Source organism: Natator depressus, chromosome 4 (genome assembly GCF_965152275.1).
Source record: "Natator depressus isolate rNatDep1 chromosome 4, rNatDep2.hap1, whole genome shotgun sequence".
Classification (NCBI taxonomy): Eukaryota; Metazoa; Chordata; order Testudines; family Cheloniidae; genus Natator; species Natator depressus.
This window is the reverse complement of record NC_134237.1, coordinates 121,706,415-121,729,793: the sequence shown is the minus strand read 5'-3', so window position 1 is coordinate 121,729,793 and position 23,379 is coordinate 121,706,415. Positions and strand designations below refer to the sequence as shown.

The 23,379-nt window shown below is 44.9% G+C and overlaps 2 protein-coding genes across 3 annotated transcripts in view; both read left to right on the top strand.

The window, feature by feature from the left end:
• Window positions 1-14,261, top strand: part of CFAP99 (cilia and flagella associated protein 99) — a 110,711-nt gene extending 96,450 nt beyond the window's left edge. The window contains exons 14-16 of one of the 2 annotated variants that reach the window (XM_074951798.1): window positions 3,118-3,323; window positions 7,755-7,935; window positions 13,802-14,261. In XM_074951798.1, coding sequence (XP_074807899.1) covers window positions 3,118-3,323; window positions 7,755-7,935; window positions 13,802-13,957 — 543 coding nt within the window. In that variant the 3' untranslated portion in view covers window positions 13,958-14,261. The remainder of the gene's footprint in view (window positions 1-3,117; window positions 3,324-7,754; window positions 7,936-13,801) is intronic. The other variant, XM_074951800.1, reaches the window with a different exon arrangement.
• Window positions 14,262-17,994: 3,733 nt separating this feature from the next.
• The window catches only part of RNF4 (ring finger protein 4), a 42,118-nt gene continuing 36,733 nt past the window's right edge, over window positions 17,995-23,379 (top strand). The window contains 2 exon segments of the mRNA XM_074952069.1: window positions 17,995-18,065; window positions 18,067-18,103. Of these exon segments, the coding sequence (XP_074808170.1) occupies window positions 17,995-18,065; window positions 18,067-18,103 (108 nt within the window).

Below are 23,379 nucleotides of genomic sequence, written 5' to 3'. Positions count from 1 at the left end.
TAAAAGCAGAAAACAGACCTGAGTCATTAGTAGCCTAGTTACCCCTCACCATCTCCTCAGATTCCCAAACAAATCCACCATGTTACCTCGCCATACTTCTCCAAAATCCACTTTTGTCCCTTCTGCCCCATCCCATTTCCCTACCCCCTGCTTCCCAAAGAAGCTATTAATTCCCTGTGGGGGACACTGCATTAGTAGTGAGGAGAAGAAGGGAGGACTGGCTGGACAGTGTCACTTGGGACCTTAAAGGGAAACACAAGAGAATGAAACTGGGATCAGCTACAAAGCAAAGTATAAACCTAACAAAATAAGAACAGAAAAAAACAATAGAGAAACCCAATTTATCTGAAAAAAAAATGAATAACTGAAGAAAAAAAGAATAAAGTCAACTTCCTTCTCCCTTGGAGCACTATCAACCAAAGGCGGTATCCACCTAGAGCATAGACCCTGCTCTTCACAGTGCATATACAGGCCTTCACACGGGATGAAGCTATTTAAAGCAGACAATGGAGCAAGCCAAAAATGTGAACAACTACAAATAGACATTATGTCTCAGAGGTTATATACCTATTCCCTGGGGATGTGGGAAAGACTCAACAATCCACAAGCTCTGCAGTGCTCACAGGGAGTGCTGTGAATGCACGCAGTGCACTTTGTGGACCCTGAACAGGCTCTCTTGTGTGTTCACATTGCAACTTGCACTTTTATGACTGAACCAGTCTGAGCAGCAGTGGTGCAATGGCACCGTTCTTTAATGTAGTCAGGGCTTGGAATTACAGAGCTCTCTCAATCACACATGCTGCTGTGAAGCAGCATTCATTGTCTGGTTCATTAAAATGAAAGGGATGGGAATTCCAGTACTTTCTCATTTATAGGCCTAGTTCATTTCATTGCCATTGACAGTGGGCAAAATTTTGCGGTCAGCTCCTCACATACAGCTCCCATTGTTCCCATTTGTATCCAAGGGCAGTATTTGGCTTTCAATGTGGTTTCCTATCTAACTCATTCCTAAGAGGAGATTCAAATAGCAAGTGAACACAACACATTTGAAGTCATACTTGAAATACTCATTCCAAATCAAGCCAAAGGGAAGCCCTTGCTAAATGTAAGTTTGGTAAAAGTGAGCTGGTCATTCAAATTACAACCAGATAAAGAAAGGAATGAGAACTCTCAGGTTTACATTATAATTTCCTAGTAGTGCTTAAGATGTGACTCCGATTTCAGTTAGTACATTTTACTTGCTTGACCTGCATTTCTCTTTTGTAAAAATACACTTTCAAACTAGATGAAATAGAATTTGAGTCCATGAAATTCTCACTTACTTTCATAATCTTTAATGTCCCCAGCTATCCACTTGGTGGCACTCCAGTTACATGAACAGCAGTGTTATCTACTGTGCAGGAAAAGGAGCCCCTTCATATATTCCCAGGACCATCCCTCAAAGATTTCTGAAACTCAGTCACCACATTGGGCTTCTAAGCAAATCCTCTTCCAAAAAAGGACATTGCACAGTTTCCCTACTAAGTTTTCATACACCACCTCCAGAATCTCCATCCTGTACTAATGCATTTCCCTTTCACTTCATGTGTTACAGCTCTGCAACAATGTACTGACTGGGTCAAACAGTAGATGAGGGGATAGTTCAAGGATATGCATCTTGAAATGTGAAAATTAAAATGCATCAGGATAGACAAAAATAGTTGTTTTTTGGTGTGAAACTGATGCAGTTTTGGAAAGGAAACTACTCAGAAGCCCAGTATTTGTGTCTATGATATGCACCCACCAGCATGCATTGCATTGGTAGAGGGTGGAGGTACTGATGCACATGGTGTCAAGACCCAGCAATGTCCTTTTGGAAGAGAGATTGCTTAGAAGCTCAGTGTGATGATTGTATTTTGATGTTTGTATTTCAGAGGTCTGTGAGGTACAATAACTGGGGTGATCCTGTAAATATGTGGAAGGGGTCCTATTCCTTCACAGCAGATAATTTTACTGCTTATATATGGCTTTGGTAGTGGGCTAAAAATGTCAAGCCCCTAAATTTCTGTTTAGAAGTGTCCTGACTTTCTGAGGTGCTGACCACCTGCAGCTCCCATTTTCATAGATTCATAGATATTTAGGTCAGAAGGGACCATTATGAACATCTAGTCTGACCTCCTGCACAACGCAGGCCACAGAATTTCACCCACCACTCCTACGAAAAACCTCTCACCTATGTCTGAGCTATTGAAGTCCTCAAATCGTGGTTTAAAGACTTCAAGGAGCAGAGAATCCTCCAGCAAGTGACCCGTGCCCCATGCTACAGAGGAAGGCGAAAAACCTCCAGGGCCTCTTCCAATCTGCCCTGGAGGAAAATTCCTTCCCAACCCCAAATATGGTGATCAGCTAAACCCTGAGCATATGGGCAAGATTCACCAGCCAGATACTACAGAAAATTTACTTCAATGAGGGTTGTGGTTTCTCAGCACCCTTGAAACTCTGGCTGCTTCTCTTTGGGCTCCTAAATCCAGAATTCAGTGCCAAACTTTAGGCACTCAGATTTTAAAATGTTGGCCATGGACATTAAGGGTCTGATCTTGCCAGGTGCAGAGCAGTTAACCCCTATTAACCTCAGCAGTTAAATGCAGGTGCTCAGTATTTCACAGGATCTGGCCCATAATCTGCAGCTAGATTACTCTTCCACCCAAGTGGAAAAACAGATACTAGCAAACAAATGATCTCAGTATTTATTTTTGAATGTATATTCCCTTCTGGTTTTACAGACTTCACAGTTTTCCAAATTTAAAATGATGCTGTTAACTTTTAAACTTCCTATTAAAACTGGATTTTGTGTTATCTAGAATCATTTCTGGTCAGATAAAACTGGGCTTTTATATTTGTGGTTAGTTCAGTTTATTTCCCAGATGAGATTTCTTCTGTGAAAAGTTGTATTGTCACATCTTAGCCTCATGTACTATGATACATCTCTGAAAATGATTTCTATGCCACAGAAAATAGCTTGTAAATAAGTTAAGGCCAAATCCTGCTTAATTGAAGTCAAAACTCCCAATGACGTCAATGTGAGCTGAAACATGATCAACATAGTCTCTTTCCACTCACTGATTTCTATTTCTGTAGACTGCTGGTTATGGCTTTAGTGGTGAAATGTCAATAGTGGAACTGCGTGAACGCCTAGCTTTACTGAAAGAAGCACAGAAGAAGGCAGAGGAGGAGAAGAGAGACCAGATAATACATGAAAAACAAGCCAAGGAACAACAACTTCTAGACAAACTGGAGCAGATTTCCCTGTTCAGAGCAGCACTTGGAAGAGCAGCTGCATTAAAGTTAGTTTAAAATACCATAGAGATGTTTAGAATATTACATCGTTGCTAATATCTTGTTGTTTGCAGGAATGAAAGATTTGGGGTGAAATCCTGACTCCATTTATTAGTAGTTCTGCGATTGTCTTCAATATGGGCACGATTTCAATCTTGCTGTTCAAATGAGGGCTCTTGATTACTTGCAATTAAGTCACGTGATTAACTCAAAAAAACTTAACTGCGATTAAAAAAATTAATTGCAATTCATTAAATTAGAATAGAATACCAATTGAAATGTATTGAATATTTTTGGATGTTTTTCTACATTTTCAAATATATTGATTTCTGTTACAATATAGAATACAAAGTGTACAGTGCTCACTTTATATTTTTTTATTACAAATATTTGCACTGTAAAAATGATAAATAAAAGAAATAGTATTTTTCAATTCACCTCATATAAGTACTGTAGTGCAATCTCTTTATCGTGAAAGTGTAACTTACAAATGTAGATTTTTTTTGTTACGTAGCTGCACTCAAAATCAAAACAATGTAAAACTTCAGCGCCTATAAGCCCACTCGGTCCCACTTCTTGTTCAGCCAATCACTAAGACAAACAACTTTGTTTACATTTATGGGAGATACTGCTGCCTGCTTCTTATTTACAATGTCACCTGAAAGTGAGAACAGGCATTCGCATGGCACTTTTGTAGCCGGCATTGCAAGGTATTTATGTGCCAGTTATGCTAAACATTCATACGCCCCTTCATGCTTCGGTCACCATTCCAGAGGACATGCTTCCATGCTGATGACGCTCGTTAAAAAAATAATGCGTTAATTACATTTGCGACTGAACTCCTTGGGGGAGAATTGTATGTCTTCTGTTCTGTTTTACCTGCATTCTGCCATATATTTCATGTTATAGCAGTCTTAGATGATGACCCAGCACATGTTCATTTTAAGAACACTTTCACAGCAGATTTGCCAAAATGCAAAGATACCAATGTGAGATTTCTTAGAAAAGATATAGCACTCTACCCAAGATTTAAGAATTGAAATGCCTTCCAAAATCTGAGAGGGATGAGGTGTGGAGAATGTACACTTTGTATTCTGTGTTGTAATTGAAATCAGTATATCTGAAAATGTAGAAAACATCCAACAATATTTAAATAAATGGTTTTCTATTATTGTTTAACAGTGCAGTTAATCACACGATTAATCATGATTAATCGCAATTTTTTTAATCACTTGACAGCCCTACTTAATATACATCATACAAATCTACTAAATTTGAATTTAAAGATGTAAAGTATCCTTAGCATATTGGTACAGGCTCTTCGTTGTGACTAGATTCTGAGTACCAAATATTCAGACACAAAATCATGTATCTGGAACAAGAAAAGGAGTACTAGTGGCACCTTAGAGACTAACCAATTTATTTGAGCATAAGCTTTCGTGAGCTACAGCTCACTTCATCGGATGCATTCAGTGGAAAATACAGTGAGGAGATTTATATACACACAGAACATGAAAAAATGGGTGTTATCATACACACTCTAAGGAACAAGCCGTCAGGAACAGTATCCCCGATAATGTCACGGCAATCCTGGTGGCTGAACTTTGTGACTTTGTCCTCACCCATAACTATTTCACATTTGGGGACAATGTATACCTTCAAATCAGCGGCACTGCTATGGGTACCCGCATGGCCCCACGGTATGCTAACTTTTTTATGGCTGACTTAGAACAACACTTCCTCAGCTCTCGTCCCCTAATGCCCCTACTCTACTTGCGCTACATTGATGACATCTTCATCTTCTGGACCCATGGAAAAGAAGCCCTTGAGGAATTCCACCATGATTTCAACAATTTCCATCCCAACATCAACCTCAGCCTGGACCAGTCCACACAAGAGATCCACTTCCTGGACACTATGGTGCTAATAAGCGATGGTCACATAAACACCACCCTATACCGGAAACCTACTGACCGCTATTCCTACCTACATGCCTCCAGCTTTCACCCAGACCACACCACACGATCCATCGTCTACAGCCAAGCTCTATGATACAACCGCATTTGCTCCAACCCCTCAGACAGAGACAAACACCTTCAAGATCTCTATCAAGCATTCTTACAACTACAATACCCACCTGCTGAAGTGAAGAAACAAATTGACAGAGCCTGAAGAGTACCCAGAAGTCACCTCCTACAGGACAGGCCCAACAAAGATAATAACAGAACGCCACTAGCCGTCACCTTCAGCCCCCAACTAAAACCTCTCCAACGCATCATCAAAGATCTACAACCTATCCTCAAGGACGACCCATCACTCTCACAAATCTTGGGAGACAGGCCAGTCCTTGCCTACAGACAGCCCCCCAACCTGAAGCAAATACTCACCAGCAACCACACACCACACAACAGAACCATTAACTCAGGAACCTATCCTTGCAACAAAGCCCGTTGCCAACTGTGTCCACATATCTATTCAGGGGACACCATCATAGGGCCTAATCACATCAGCCACACTATCAGAGGCTCGTTCACCTGCACATCCACCAATGTGATATATGCCATCATGTGCCGGCAATGCCCCTCTGCCATGTACATTGGTCAAACTGGACAGTCTCTACGTAAAAGAATAAATGGACACAAATCAGATGTCAAGAATTATAACATTCATAAATCAGTCGGAGAACACTATCCAACAAGGGGTGTTAATAAGTTGAGGTTATAGGAAGTAAGGACTTGTCTATATAAACATTTAGTTTTGAAACAAGAGTAGATTAAAGTGCACCAGGAAATGTTTAGTTCCCAGCAGCAGTTCAGATGGACAGTTAGGCCTTGTCTATACTATTGGGGTAAGTCGACCTGTTATGCTACTCCAGTTATGTGAATAACGTAACTGAAGTTGACATAGCTTAGGTCAACTTACCGCGGTGCCTGTACCATGCTGTGGTGATGGGAGATGACTTCCCTTACGCTTCTCAGGAAGCTGGAGTACCAGAGTTGACTGGAAGCACTCTGAGATCGATTTAGCGGGTCTTCACTAGAGCCGCTAAATCAACACCGCTGCACTGATCATAGCAATACCAATCTACCAGTAAGTGTAGATGTAGCTTCAGTATGCAAGCTAGGGCAAGATAGGTTTACACTTCTGCTCACTGTGAACTACGTGTTCATATAGACAAGCCCTAAGTGAGCATAAACTGATACAACTTACACTCCAAGGGGGTAGCAGAGTAGAGGTAGCGGGGGGGGGGGGGGAACAGCAGGAGAGTGTAAAATAAAGTAGCTACTCCAGCGTTTCTTCCACTCTCTTATTTGTTACTTTAGTGCTACATTGTCTCTTCTACACCATTAGGGTACATCTAGGTTGACCAGATGTCCCGATTTTATAAAGACAATCCCGATATTTGTCTTATATAGGTGCCTTTTACCCCCACCCTCTGTCCCGATTTTTCAAACTTGCTATCTGGTCACCCTATCTCAGAGGTCCCCAAACTGTGGGGTGCAACCCCCCCCAGGGGAACACAGAGGAATGTTTGCAGGGGGTGCAGCTGGGGCCTTGGCTAGCCCCCATGGGGGGCGGGGAGGGAGCGCCATCCAGCTCTGCTCCTGGCCCCGGCCCCAGTTGCTGGCCCTGCACCCAGGGCTCTGCTCTCAGCCCCATGCCAGGGCCCGACTCCCAGCCTTGGCCCCTGGACAAGGCTCTGCTCCCAGCCCTGCTCCAAACTATGGCCCCAGCCTCGGCCCCCTTACACCTGTCCATGTCCCCCCCTTTCAGAGCCGCAGCCATGCTCCCAACCCCAGCTCCAGTGGGCCAGGAGTGGAGTGTGGAAAGGGGATAGTGGGGACTGAGATAAAAAGTTTGTGGACCACTGCCCTAGGTGCATCTACATTACAGTGAGGGTGTGAATGGAAGCTTCTGTAGATGTATCCACACTAGCCATACTCTAGCTAGTGCACTAAAAATAGAAGTGAGGACTCTGTGGCTCAGGCTTCAGTACTGGCTGTACACGTGAGTATGTACCATGTACTGAAGACTGTACTACGGTGTCCTCACCTCTATTTTTAGCAAGCTAGCTACCGAACAGCTAGCATGGGTACGTCTACACAAGCTACCATTCACACACCCCAGCTGCAATATAGACATATTATATTATAGTCCTTGCATCCACTGAGAAGGGACTTCAGATTATGCTGAATTGTTTCATATTGGTTAGTGGTATTATGTGAACAACAGGAATCAAGCTGAGAACACCACATTCATTTCCTCATATAATGTAAACCTGATTTGAATCTAACTGGTCACCAGAGGTAAAAGGCTGGTGCATTAACTCATGATTTGCAAAGTAATATATTTTGATTCTAAATAATCTGGATTGGATTTATTTTGTAGATCTTGTCCATCTATTTTCCCCCCTTTTTTCTTTATTTTTGACCTTTCAGGCAGGAAGAGAAGAAAATAAAGTCCCGGTTAACTGAAGGACCTGTGAAAGATGAACGTGTTTTAGATCTGCAGAAAAAGATTATAGAGAAAACTATGGAGCGTAAAAAGCAAGCTGAAATCTTAAAGATTACACCCCAGAAAGATGGTGCAGGGCCAGGGAGATCTTGGGAGTCATATGGAGTAAGTAAATAAGTTTTACAATAAATAGTCATAATGGGATCTTTTTTTAAAAGTTTCAGTTAGCACAATGGAAGTGTGACAGATGTGGCAATTTCTTGCAATATTCTTGGGAGACCTTATTGAATTAAGTTAAGTATCTTTGGGGTCCACTGTATTAAATGAATGGTTTATTTCTTGTTGTGGGCCAGAATTGTATGTAACTTCTCAAGGGGAGAGATGTAATGGTTGTGAGACTTGGGGTTACAAAGGACTATTTTGAATAATGTGCCAGACAAGAATGGACTTTAGGAACAAATAGTGGTAAGTGGTTTTCCTGGGGAATACCTAGGGGGAGGTGAATGCAAATTCCCCAGCTTCAGTTATGCAGAAACTCAGACTTTTGAAGCTGCACCCTGAGGAGCGGGCATTGTCTGTTGATCACCTGTTACATGAGGCCCAGATCAAAGGTCCATGCAGAATAAGGAAAGACTGAACTATTCATGGTTATTCTGATTTTGACACTGAGACAGTTATGAACTTGTAATCATGGGGGAAAACCAATTGTGCATTTTGTAGGACTGACACCTACCAGACCCCGAGGTTGGAGTTGGGGTAACTTCAGGTGCACTTTCTGGCTTGCACATAGGTTCTTTTATTGTTGTTAATATGTTTTCTCTGTAATGCTTTTCCCTTAAAAATAAATGTGCTTGCTTCTAAAGAGCTGTGTGCTAACTTATAACTGCAGTCCATTACCTTGTTCATAGCCTCTGGAGAGAAACCAAAGCATAGATGCTCGCCTATTTAGGCAGTCTGGCTTGTGGGGAATATCACTTCGTGTAGACAGGGAACTGTGCAGCCTGGAAAAATCTTGGTTTGGTGGGATAGAGATGTGAGTGTCTACCCAACAGAGGTGATTGCTGGGGAACCAGGAACCTAGAGGGGTACCCTTGAGGGACCACAAAGGGGAAATACAGGTGCAGTTGCCGTGAACTTGTGATTGGCCCATTTATCTCTAATCTTCCTATCTGTTGAAATAATAACTATAGCCTATTTTGTTAGGAGACTTGGCAGAGATGAATTCACAGCCTAGGGGAAAGCTGTATTTTTCAGATATAAATAGTACACCTCTACCCCAATATAACGCAGTTCTCAGGAGACAAAAAATCTCACCGCGTTATAGGTGAGACCGCGTTATATTGAACTTGCTTTGGCCCCCTCCCCCCCCTCGTTCCTTGTTCCCTTACTGCCTCCTCCAGAGATCCCCATCCCTAATCACCCCCAGGACCCTACATCCTACCCAACCCCACTGCTCCCTGTCTCCTGAATGCTCTGACCCCTATCCACAACCCCCACCCCCTGACAGGCACTCACCGGCAGCAGCGGGAAGTGGAGCAATGTGGCCCCAGCCCGCTCCACTCCACTTCCCGCCGCCGGTGAGTGCGGGGAGGTTGGGGAAAGGACGCCCTCCACACTCACTGACAGCGGGAAGCAGAGCGACATGGTCCCAGCCCGCTCTGCTTTCCTTGCCCCAGCCCCAGCTGTGTCGCTGGGGGGTGGGGGGGAGTTGGGGAAAGGTCCCGCACTCACCTGCAGCGGGAAGTGGAGCACTGGGCTGGATGAATGGACTATAAGGTGGATAGAAAGTTGGCTAGATTGTCGGGCTCAACGGGTAGTGATCAATGGCTCCATGTCTAGTTGGCAGCTGGTATCAAGTGGAGTGCCCCAAGGGTCGGTCCTCGGGCTGGTTTTGTTCAATATCTTCATAAATGATCTGGAGGATGGTGTGGATTGCACCCTCAGCAAGTTTGCAGATGACACTAAACTGGGAGGAGAGGTAGATACGCTGAAGGGTAGGGATAGGATACAGAGGGACCTAGACAAATTAGAGGATTAGGCCAAAAGAAATCTGATGAGGTTCAACAAGGACAAGTGCAGAGTCCTGCACTTAGGACGGAAGAATCCCATGCACCGCTACAGACTAGGGACCGAATGGCTCGGCAGCAGTTCGACAGAAAAGGACCTAGGGGTTTCAGTGGACGAGAAGCTGGATATGAGTCAACAGTGTGCCCTTGTTGCCAAGAAGGCCAATGGCATTTTGGGATGTATATGTGGGGGCATTGCCAGCAGATCGAGGGACGTGATCGTTCCCCTCTATTCGACATTGGTGAGGCCTCATCTGGAGTACTGTGTCCAGTTTTGGGCCCCACACTACAAGAAGGATGTGGAAAAATTTGAAAGAGTCCAGCGGAGGGCAACAAAAATGATTAGGGGACTGGAACACATGACTTATGAGGAGAGGCTGAGGGAACTGGGATTGTTTAGTCTGCGGAAGAGAAGAATGAGGGGGGATTTGATAGCTGCTTTCAACTATCTGAAAGGGGGTTTCAAAGAGGATGGATCTAGACTGTTCTCAGTGGTAGCTGATGACAGAACAAGGAGTAATGGTCTGAAGTTGCAGTGGGGGAGGTTTAGGTTGGATATTAGGAAAATCTTTTTCACTAGGAGGGTGGTGAAACACTGGAATGTGTTACCTAGGGAGATGGTGGAATCTCCTTCCTTTGAGGTTTTTAAGATCAGGCTTGACAAAGCCCTGGCTGGGATGATTTAGCTGGGGATTGGTCCTGCTTTGAGCAGGGGGTTGGACTAGATGACCTCCTGAGGTCCCTTCCAACCCTGATATTCTATGATTCTGTGTGGCTGGGAGCTGGCAGAGTGGAGTGGTCTGGGACCGGGCTGCTCTGCTTCCGCTGCTGCCGGTGAGTGCGGGGGGATCCCTTCCCCCAAGCCCCCTCCCCCGAGTGACACGGCTGGGGCCGGGGCGAGGGAAGCAGAGCGGGCTGCTCCCAGCCCTCCGCTAATCTCCCAGGCCACTCTGGGACTGTGGGGCCCCCAAAAGTGCCCCCCATAGCTCCTGCCTCCCAGACCCTGGGGAGGGGAGCCCCTGACCGCCCCCCGAGACCCTCTGCCCCTTATCCAACCCCCAGGGCCAGCTCCAGGCACCAGCATTCCAAGCAGGTGCTTGGGGCAGCACTGTGAAAGGGGAGGCAGTCCGTGTGCCATCAGGGCGGCATTTGTCTTTCCGCGGCAGCGGCAATTCGGTGGCAGCTTCTGTCTTCAGTTGTCCTGCTTGGGGCGGCAAAAACAGTAGAGCCAGCCCTGCCAACCCTCGGCCCCGGCCCGGCCTGGCAGCTTTACCGTGTTGTATGCGAACCCGCGTTATATCAGATTGCGTTATATCGGGGTAGAGGTGTACAATAATGTAAACCAGGGGTTCTCAAACTTCATTGCACTGTGACCCCCTTCTGACAATGAAAATTACACAACCCCGGGTGGTGGGGCTCGGGCTTTGGCTCCACACCCAAGCAAGTCTAATGCCAGCCCTGATGACCCCCATTAAAATGGGGTTGCAACCCACTTTGGGGTCCCGACCCACAGTTTGAGAACCGCTGATATAAGCCTTTCACAGGATTGCTTACTGCAGCTTCAGAATCTCCATTTAAGGGACAAATCCTGTAAAACACTTAAGCATTTGCTTAACTTTAAGCACATACTTAAGTCCATCCCTTTTCAGCAAAGAAAAGTATTTGGGGCTTTATTCAGGAGAGTATTTAAGTGTGCCCTAAATATGGGTGCTTTCCCGAATAGAGGCCTTAAACACATGCTTCAATCCTTTGCTGAATCCAGGCCTACAGAAGTGCAGATGCAATAATTAGAGGCCTCAAAGAAAAACTGCAGTGTAATAAAAATATTCAAATCACTACAAAGAGTAAGACACATTTTGAAATAAATAGAAAAGAATTAGAAACCTATAGATAGGATCCTTGACAGTATAATGGTAGAATATGAGTGTAAATGCAGCTATCATTTGAAGCATAAGAGTTCCATAACTGTTGTGAAGTTCTACTCTTTTGTTTTGTTTAACTTTACACTTTAAATATCACAAGATGCTAGTCCTCTTCCTCTTCCTTCCACTCAACTCCTAAGGCACATAGCTGTAAAGATCACTTTTTAATTCAATATAAAGTATAAATAAAACACAGGTTAGCAGAAGATATTAGGTTTGCTCTAGTCCCCATCATTGCTGCTTGGGTCTACACAGCTCTGGCCAAGTTTTATTTCAGAGAACAAAGCAAATTCTTACATCCCGCACCCATTTAGTCCAATTGAGTTGGATGCACTTAATTTAGAGCAGAAATTGGTCCAGTATGTCCGGCACAGGATAGTAAGCCCTCTTTCTGTGCCATAACTCCAACATAGTCCACCCTGCATGGCATTTGTACTGCCTACCTTTTTGGTGCCTTACCTCTCTGTTCCTGAATACACTGAAAGTAGAAAATCCCCTCTTGGTGTTGAAGTGCCAGGACCAAATTTTGGCCTCACTTACAGCTATGTAAGCACTTTGAACTCAGTGGGTTTGTGCACGTGTGAATGAGGGCAGAATTTGCTCCACACACATATTTTTAACACTTTTAAATTAATAACAAAATAGAATGTATATTACACTTTAGAAAACTGAAGACAAATGTGTTGTAAAAGAGAGAAGTTGTTCTAGCATTGTTGGTGGCAATTAGATGATAACGTCACTTTGTCTGTCTGTGCTGGGCTTTTCTGGAATACTGTCTTTGTGAATCTAACCGTTGAATCAGAACACTGTAAAGTTTGATATAGGAGATAGATGTATGCATCTGAGTGTTGAAATAGGACTACCAGGATAAACTTCTGAGAGGGAGGTAACATAAGAAAGAGACAAAGGAGCATAACAATTCAAATGTAGTTTGGTTTTGTCTTGGCCTCAGATTTTGTACAGTGTTATATCTGTGCTCAATCTAGTCAGCGTTTCTCAAATGTGGCCACCAGGATTTTTTTTTTTGTGGCCACAGCGTCCTGGGCAGCGATTGGAGGGGGAGGCAAAGCATTCGCCCCCTTCCCTGGGGCCAACAGTAGGGGTTGCGCCCTGCCCCCATCAGGAGCCAGAAAAACCAGAGTAGCAAGCAGCCAGTGTGAGTTCCCCCCTTTCCAAGGGAAGGGGCAGTGGGGCTCAGGCTTCTGGCTTCAGCTCTTGGACGTTGGGCGGCAGGCTTCAGCCATGGTATTTGGGGTTCCAGACGCAGGGCTTTGGGCTCCATCCCCTGGCCGCGGGGCTTTGGGCTCCGGCCCCGAGCGCAACCCCTTCCCCCAATCGCCCATGGTCCCCGCTGCCTTCCCCAACCCTCCACTGCTCCTGGCCCCTGCTGCCTCCCTACCCACCTGTCCATTCAGAGCTTAATATTTCCCCGACTTGCCAGGGCTGAGTAAGTCTGCTGTGAAAAGCGATATTAATAAACCTACAAATATCAGTTTTCACAGGAGCAGACTTACTAGATAGCAAGTCTTAAAAAAAAAAAAAAAAAGGAACCAAGAAAACAAAAGAAACAACAACAAAAAAGAGAAGAATGTGCAAAGCAGCTTATTTTGTTTCTATTCTGTTTAGGCCCAGTAAAGAATAGAGACAACTGTACATTATTTCTGAGTCTGAAAAAAACCCCTCCATAAATAAATTACAATGATTTGGACATGGATATGTGCATATTTATTTGTTTTTCCTAAAGTTAATTAAGTATTTTAGGAAAAATTTTCAGCGTAGCCACCAGCAAGAGCTGGTGGCTGCACTCTAAGGCCACCAAAAAAATTCTTGTGAGAACCCCTTGTAGATTAAACAAATTGGGCACCCAACCTAAGTTTGTTTCTATTCATCACGGCCATTATGAAGTTGCTGTGCTTGCCCCAGTCATGGTATCAAATGGAATATTTGTCTGCCAGCCATCCAGATTGTTGTGTGAAAATTCATTCCATAATCTGATTAGTTACTCATGTTTGTCTTATGATAATCTGTCTTTCATTTCTGCAGAACTCTCTACAAGAGCCCCACTGGAAAGAGATGGAAGAGAGTCGGGAACAACAGTTCAAGATGCTTCAGAATGGCTTAATGTCCAGAGAAACAGCTCAGAAAATGGCTGCATATCAGGCCGCAAGAATTGGAGCCACTTCTTGTATATTGAGATAATACGTAAAATGAAATGACTCTGGAAGAAATCCAGACCTGGTGAAGATGGGAGCACTTCCTATTGTGACTGCTAATGCCAGGGTTGAATTTAGACCTTTTTCTAATATGTGTAGGCTGCAGAGTCAAATTACGGTTGGCACCGGCATAACCGAAGCAGAATTTGGTAACTTGTATTTTAAATCTGTGTTGGGACATTTTTCCATTTAGAATTAAAACATGTAATAGATTAAATATTTACCTTGCAATTTGTTTATGGTGACAAACTAACAGGTAAGAATGTTATAGAGAGGACTTTGAATGTATACCCTGCCATTGTTATATGCTATGCCAGTTGTTTGCTATGTTCATTTTCTGAAATAAAAAGTAAAAATATGTGAAACAAACAGAATTTTTACTTCTGCATTTAGCTTTTCACAGGATGTGATCAACCCAAGTTTAGAATAGGGATCAATGATCTTACAAGAAGTACAGAATGTGGTTACCTGCCCATATCAGCAGGTCAACCAGTTTCAACACTGGTTGTGGAGGAGCTAGGGAGGAAACCAGGTTTGTGTCCCAGGGTCCAATACAGGAACTTTCCAAGTGCAGTCAGGTTCTCTGTCTCCCTTGTAAAACTGAGATGATTGTAACAACTTAGACGCCAATTCAGTATGGTACTTAAGGATGGGTCTAACTTTACGCACATATTAGTCCCACTCAAGAGAAGTTGCTCAAGAAGCAAATTCCCCTCATCTCAAAGTGATGATAAGAGAAAGTAAGATTCCTTATTCTCTTTAGAGAGCAGTTTTCAGAAAAAATCAAAACGCTGTTAGTCACCTAGAATTAATTTGACATCTATGATCATTTCTATGCTGTTTCCATAAATGAACCTTCGAGTCATAAGACTGTGTCAGCATAATGCCAGAGGGGAAGTAAATCTCAGTTAAAATCTGTGCAGCAGTAAGAATATGTAATGTATTTCTATCTTAAATGTGTGCCAGTTACAAGATATTTAATTATTGCCATTGCAAATATTGAAATTGAATCAGATTGTATCTGACATTAAAATATAGGGAGCTGCTCTTAATGCTCATACAGCATTACAATTCCTCCTCTCTACCAAAGGAAATCTAATGGGTTAAGGAATTCTTTTGTTGCCATCTAGCTGTGAAAATCTTTCCCAGTATCTGCAATACTTATGAAATGTGCTGTATTTTTAATTCATCAAAAATGTTGCTATCTCTGGAAATACTGCAGATGATTTGAAGAGTTCTATCGAGCCAATGGGGTTTAAAGGGTATCAGGAAGCCAGTGTAACATTGATGCAGGAGTTCAGTAGGAACAATTCAGGGAGAAAGGAGTAGTAGTGGCAATGCTGAGAGAGAAAGAGTTGGACAGTGTGATCAGTCAGAGAGAGAACTGTGAAAATGAGGCCTGTAAAAGGTTGAGCAATAGCCTATGCTGACAAGCTCTTTGGGGCAGGGACTATATTTTCCTTTGTGTTTGTCCAACACCCAACACACTGGGCCCAGTCTTGACTTGGACCACTCAGTGCTACCATGATACAAATAGTGACGCTAACAGTCAGAACCCTGAGATGTTATGGAGTTGAATAGCACCCTTTAAATATGCAGCTGTACCTAGCATTTTGAGAGTGAAAGAAAGTTAAAGACACAGAACTGATCAGGAAGGCTATGTGGATGTTGCCACAGGCCATCACACTGTGGCTTACTTCCTCTGAGATACTGTTCCTGATATTCAAAGCCCAAGAGTCAGGATTAAGCTATCTCAGTGACCATCTCTCCTTCTGTGCCCCACGCCCCTGGCAGCAGCAAGCAAGCATGACAATGCGGAAGGTGTCCTCCAGATGAAATTCAAAGAAGGCTGGAGGAAGAGTGCTCTCACTGGAGAACCCTAGGCTGTGGAATTCCCTACCAGAAGTTGTGATCAGCCTGGTTCTTGCTACCTTAGGACACAATGCACATAACTTACTTGGATAACCCAATAAGTCAAGGGAGGAATAGAGAATTTAGGGGATGAATCAATGTGATTCTCACTTTTTTATATAGACTCATTATTTTACAGTGATGGGTGAATCATAGCAGAGCACAAGGATAAAACCAAGGTTAACCACCTTGATTGTGACAATCTCAGATATCTGAGTGTCAGATTTACATCCTATGTTTAGGTCCACACACTGCATTGGCACGTTGCAACATATTGTGACAATGATGTATCCTCATCATATTGAACTGAAGCTAAAGCTGGGTAGATAATTCATAATGAATCATTTGTTCTATAAATTTTGCTTCTTTTTTCTGTTCACATATTGTCTGTATACAGATTGTGATTTTCCAAAATGTATTAATTGTTCAAAATTATTCACTATGTAATTTCTGTGAATAATTCTTGACATATGGGATGTTCACAGCTAATTCATTACAAGTATTTAATAATCAAAATTTGAGCTGTTTTGATTGGACAGACAAGGAACACGATATTTTCCTGGATGTCAAATAACTTCTTAAACTAGACTGCCTACTCTCAACCCCAGAATTCAGTATCAAGGAGTTGGCAATTCTACATCCACTCCCTCTGTTCAAAAATCATGATCCAGGTCCCCAAAAACCATGAGATTGGTTTAAAAGTCATGAGATTAATAAAAAATAATAATACATTTTGGTTTCTTTATATTTACCTTCTGGTTTCCAAGCTGTGAGGGGGTGCACTTGCTTTACATTTTCAACCTTTTCTCTATAAACATGAAGGCTAGCCTAGAAATTTACTTTTTTCAAGTAAAAACTACAAGCCTCATGCAACCTCTGCCACGAGCAGTTGTGGCTTTACGAAATACACCAACTAATCACAAGAGTTGGCTGTAGTGTCTCACTAACACTTCTGTGCCTTAGAGAACTCTGCCTAGGCAACTCTCCATGAGTAAGTTTTGGATTGTGGCAGAATCCAAGATCTACATCATGGTGGTGGTTTCTTCTTGCCTTTCTACTGAGGGAATCCTTATTTCCACCTCAAGGAGGAAGTGGTCCACCTGAAGCTGGTCAGAAATTTTCCAATTAAACTTTTAGTCAGAAAATGCTGGTTCATCTAACCTGAATTTTCTTGCAAAAGCAAGTCAAGTTCAATGCACTTGCAGCCAGGGTTCTGATGGAAACCTGCCTAGTTCCCTTAATACAATGTCTGCTGGGGAGCCCCAGCACAGTCAACCCTGTGGCCTGGGACAACAGGCCTCCCATGTCCACAGCTCCAGGACAGATGTGTCATGCCAGGACTTCCAAGCTCCTTGCTGTGGAGCCAGGAGCTTGGCAGGCCTGGAAACCTGACTGTAACCGTGGCTTGGCTCCTGGCTCCGTAGCATGGAGTCTGCAAGCCCTAAGAACTCTGACTCAAATCAGGGCTTTCAGAGCTTCCAGGCTCATTTCCGTGGAGCCAAGTGCCTGGAAGCCCAAGGAGACCCAGCTCTGGCCAGGTCTCTCAATCTTAGTCTCAGAATGATACCAAATTTCAAACGCTGAAACTTCTCACAAACCAGGAATTCCACATTTGGGCCAGCTTGAGGTCCATGCCCAACCCAAGCATCCAGTGCAGGGTATTGTTAGCTCTGATGTGTATGTGGTGGTGGTGGGGCTCTGGAGGTTACCTGTGAGACAGCTAAGAAGGACAGTGTGTATGGGAGGTTTGGGGCTGTGGTAGCCAAGGTGGACGGTGACAGATGTCTCTGCGGGACAGCATCTCTCTCGGTAAACCTGGGGAGCCTTTGGCATCTGAGAGTTTCTAGTTCAGCTGGTTGCCCAGGCTGGTCTGGGGAGCTCACATATTATGTGGCCACACTGCCGACTGCCCCAGGGCTAGCCAGGCACCCAGAGAGCCCCATTCAAACCTTCTGTCCAGCTGACACCTGTCACCCAAGTTCTTCCCTAGACTGGAACTGCGAGACTTACGCTGAGGCCTGAGCATCACGCCCTGAGAACTACAACTCCCACCGTGCACCGGGGCCGGACGGAAGGTGAGGGCGAAGTCAAACGGCCTGCTAATTGATATTCATGCCGTCCAATCAGCGAGCCGGAAGGGCTGTGGCCTCGCCAATGACTGGGCGGCAGGGGTGGGCCGTGCCGGCTCCGTGTGGAGTTTCCAGATCGGCCCCTAAGGAGGGTGAGTATGGTGGGCAGGGGTTGCTGGGATCGGGACCCAGGGGCGCCCGGCCGCCCGCTCTGCGCTGAGCCCCCGGCAACGTACCGCCGAGCCGGGGCGGCAGGTGACAAGGGACCCGAACCCTGGGAAGTCGGCTCCCTGCGGGGCGCGGAGCCCGGGCCGGAGCTCCCCCAGTCCCCTGAGAGCCAGGCCCGGCCCCCCAGCGTCGCAGAGCCCACACGGGAGCCTGCCCCGCCCCCACCCACCCCTGCCACACGGGAAGCAGGGTCCGACCTCCCCCCAACATCCTGGGCCCCCCGAGGGAGACGGGCCTGTCCCAGCCACCTCTTCCCTCGCGACCTAGGCAGCCCCGCTCCCCAGAGGGAGACGGGCCTGTGGCCTCCCTTCCCTTCTCCATCGCTTCCCCCCCTCCCCCCGCAGGAGACGGGCCTGTGGCCTCCCTTCCCTTCTCCATCGCTTCCCCCCCCTCCCCCCGCAGGAGACGGGCCTGTGGCCTCCTTTCGCTTCTCCCTCCCCTCCCCCCCCCGCGGGAGACGGGCCTGTGGCCTCCTTTCGCTTCCCACTAGCTTCTCCCCTCCGGGAGACGGGCCTGAGCCCTAGCTGGCCTCCAATCCCTCTGTCCCTGCCGCCCCCCCCGTCGATCCCTGTCTCCAGATGTGCGTCTCCCCCGCCCCATCACTGTCTCCAGATGTACCTGCTGTTACCTCCACTCCTTTCCTGCCCATCTTAGAAGGAGGCAGGTCTTTGAGATCTGCTCTTCCCATTGTGTCCTTTCTCAGGGCAAGAGCGACCTCTGAATGCTGCTCCCCTCCCCCAAAGTCTTGCTGATCATCCCATTGTCATAGAGGGAGAGGGGTCTGTCAGGCCATTGCCCCCATTAACCTTATCTTGCTTTCTCTCTCCCTGATGGCCCGGAGGGAATTGGGCCTGTAGGGATCACTGCCCCGCCCCTTCAGTCCTGGTTCTGCTCCCTCACATGCCATACAGAAAGGGGGTGTGGTTATTGCTCCTTCCTGATCAACTCCTGAACTGACTGTGTATCATATCAGAGTGACAAGGAGGGTGAGGTAATATCTTTTATTGGACCAGCTTCTGTTGGTGAGAGAAACAAGCTTTCGAGCTTACACAGAGCTCATCTTCAGGTTTGGGAAATGCAACAGAGAAGGGGGAGCCAGTGGAGGGGTTCAGAGATAGGGGTGACATGGTTATAGCAATGAGCTAGGAAAATTATCTTTGCAGCAGCATTCTGAATGGGTATGAGTGGGGGAAGATTGCATTTTTCAAAGCTGGTGAGAAGAATGTTGCAGTATCGAGATGAGATTGGATGAGAGTTTTAGCTGTGTGGATGGATAGGAAAGGCCATATCTTAGAGATGTTACAGAGAAAGAATTGGCAATATTTAGATATATCTTGGATATGAGGACCTAGAGAGAGATTCAAGTCAGGCTATGGGCCTGAGTGATAGGCAGGTTGGTGGTGGTGGTCAAAGTGATCAAGAAAGGAGGTGGTGGAATCTCCAAGGCTGAGGCATTAGCATTTCATGTTTTCCTGATTGTGTCAGGTATGTTGTTTTTGTGCATTGTCTTACTAAACCCTGTACATAAATTGGTTAGTCTCTAAGGTGCCACTAGTACTTCTTTTCTTCCTGTACAGATTGAACATTCTAACTGAACATTGAAACCCAACCAGCTAACATGTTAAAATTTGCCTAGTCTACTTTGGGTTTCAATGCTTGTGTTAATACACGTTTATTCCTAGTGTAGACAAGTCCCTAGCATAGATGAGCCATCAGCATTTTAAGCAATGTCATCTAACCACTCAGAGCAAGGCTGATTGACAAGGTGCCTAAAATGTTACTAGTATGCATCTCAGTGTTGTAAATGCTGGTGGAACTGAACTGGTGGTGTTAATAGAAGAAATAGTCTGTAAAACCTTCTCTAGTGTAAACAAGGCCTACTGTCAGGGAAATAGCACTTGGCTAGCAGGAACTGTGCTCGGTGTCAGTCAGAATAGTGTTTTAATTGTAGCGTATTCATGACGCAACTGTAACAAAGTCCCTACAGAAGGATTGTAAGACAACAATAGTAGCAATGTGTGGCGAACTCTTGAATTTGAGGGAGGAATGTGGTGTGGCTTTCCTTGTACTACCTCATCCTACAATTTAATACAGATTTTGCTATGAAATGCAATGAAAGGTTAAAGATATTCAGTAGTCTATTAAACAACTGCTTTTCTTTCTAGGTCAAGGTTTATCAAAAACTCAGAATCATTTAAGCTTCGTAAATTAGAAACTGAGCATTGTCTACATGTCACTTTTTTACTGAGACTAATAGTATGTTTCTGTGCCAAAATCAGAAGTATTCAGTTACATTCATATCCCTATAGAAAGTTCTCCCAAATGAACAAAAACAAAAAACAAAAAACCCCACCACCAGAAGTGAAACTTCAGCTTCCCCAAGTCCTCTTTAAAGCCAATTTTAGGCACTTACAACTACCAAGGCTGTATCAGAAACAGCCAGGCATTTTATGTAACTAGACATTCCTTTCATGCACCAACAACTTGATTAATTTGAAACTACTTTTTTGTTTTGGGTTCCAGACCAATATTCTATTATGCATCTGGTTGTTAGATGACCTGAAAACGGAGTGTTCCACATGTTCACATATAAAAAAGGTTTCATGTCTTTTTTAAGATTCTACCCCCTCTCCCCCTGCCCTGCCCCACCAGTTCTTTTAACCAGGGCTCCTTGTGAAACTAGAGAACTGGAGTACAGGGTTATTTTAGTATTTAATACAACATGGGCAGAGGTGGACTGCTCAAATTTTTAGAGCCTTGCACAGATACAAATTTATATCAGTCAATATTAATTGGTATGAGCGGAACCACAGGGCACTTCTGGGAACTGCAGCGGCGAAAGGAGCAGAACGTGGGGGCCGCCACTCTCAGGAGCTAGCGTCCCACGCTGACAGCTCCTCCAGCACAGCAGTACTGCCTCCCGCCCCACCCACTGAGGTGGGCCCCAGGTTCACCAGCAGCTGTCCCTGGTCTTGCTCTTGTGTTCATGCGGCGCGCACGCCCCCAGAGGGGAGATGCAGATAGCTGCGTGGAAGGGCTCGGGGCGGGGCTGCGGGTGGTACAGCTGCACCAGAGGAGCTGCAGGCGCAGGGCGCTGGCTCCTGGAGCAGCAGCCGCTCCACATTTGCTTTCACTGCTGCCCTGTGGTTCCATGGATACCAATTTATATCCGCATCTGTGGATATAACTTTGTATCTGTGCAGGGCTCTGAATTTTGTTTAAAACTTCTCTCAAGTGTTTGTCAGCATTTGAGTTGATAGACATGTCATGGATCCACAGGATCAGTGCTATGGCCCAGCTTTTAAACAGTCTCTTGGAGGAACCCCTTCAGTAACGCAGACCCCCAAGAGGTCTCACTCTTCCTTCAAGGTATGCCCCACAGCCTTTCTGCCTCTGAGGCTGAACCTCTAGGCTCAAGCACTCTTGCTTCATACCATGAGCTCTGCCCAGCTTGTTCATTTCAGATAGACTCCTGATTAGAGACTGTGCTCTTCAGGGACTAATGCACCACAGCAAATATTTTCAGTGACACCAGGCATTGTTTTCAAAACAGTAGGGTTTAATAGTCAGCTAAAACACAGAATTTTAAGTCCTTAGGTTAGCATAGAGAAGTGAAGTAAAAGACATGTTACTCTGGCTTGGCCAGATGGACTCCGCCAGCCAAGCTGTAGTAGATTCAACCATAGGGCCTGTCTCTCTCACACACCCTTTGGAGAGTGCCACATGAGAACAGCCAGCTTCTTCCAGAAGCCCACCCTTCATCCCTTGCTGGTCAGCTCCCACCCTTTTTGTCTCCAGGCAGGGCCATGCTGAGTTCGCCCCACTTGCTGGAGCTTCCTGCTGTTGAGTATAGATCATTCGGTCCTTGGAGCTTCCATTGTCTCTGGAGCCTCTGTTGATCTGTGTCAGTTTCAACCAACTCTTTAGTAACCCGTTCATTCTGCACTTGTTTCCTGCACTGTTCCAGGCTCAGCGTTATCCCTTTTATACCCACTGGGTAGCAATTGAAAGCATAGAAGGAAACTGAAGCGCGCACAGGCATCTTAAAAATATTGCAGAAAATTCCAACTTATTCACAAGGAATTTCAAAAAAAATTAAAACATTCTAAAAATTCCTTCTCCCCGCAGCTGAAATGTGTTCACTATTGACACTTATGAAGTAACTACTAGTCCCCAGAAGCCACATTCTTCTATCGAAAACAGGGTAGAAAAGAATTGTTGCTAATGTAAAAAAGGCACCCCACTTTATAACTTAAAGTAAAAATAGCCTTTGGGGGCTTTATACCTCAGAGAACTAAAACAAGGCACAATTTTTTTCATGTGTGTTCATTAGGTCTACAAACGTAGAGCTTGGCAAATACAGCAAAATCAGTGAAGAGAAGGGACTCCTAATTTGTAAAGCAGGGGTTCTCAAACTTCACTGCACTGCAACCCCATTCTGATAACAAAAATTACTATGCAACCCTAGGAGGGGGGACCAAAGCCTGAGCCGGGGGGGGGGGGGGGGCGCTAAGAGGCTAAAGCCGAAGCCCAAGGGCTTCAGCCCCAGGCGGGGGGCCTGTAACCTGAGCCCTGGCACCCAGCCCTGAATCCCTCAGGCTTCTGCTGTGGGCCACGGGCTTCGACTTTGACCCCAAGCTTCGGCTTTGGCCCTGGGCCCCAGCAAGTCTAACAGCAGCCCTGGCAACCCCATTAAAATGGCATTGTGACCCACTTTGGGGTCCCAACCCACAGAATGGGAACTGCTGTAAAGGATATTGTCAGGTTTTTAATTCCAAGTAAAACACTTGCGTCTTACTAATACGTTAAACTGAATGTTAAATATATAACTTATCAATCTATCTCAATGCTTTTCTTCTTCATTTTGGACAGTGACAATAGATGATTCAATTCTTATTTCTAGTCTGTTCCACTATTTCCATATTGTCCAAATGCAGCATTGTTAGTATTGCAAACTGGAAGAGGTTGCGGGGAAAATACTAAATTGAAACACACTTTCCCCAATATTTTTAAGTATTATGGGGAAAAAAAAATACTTTAGGGTGTCTTGTGGGTTTTCTGCATCAGTTAATTTCTGTAACTCTTTGACCTTGACAAAGTTAAAATTCAGTGTCTTTTTTTTCTTTTCTTTTTTTTTTTAGGTCTGCATTTTTATTTGAAGTGCTGTAGCTTTGTAAAGGGGACTAGTGTCCTGAATCCT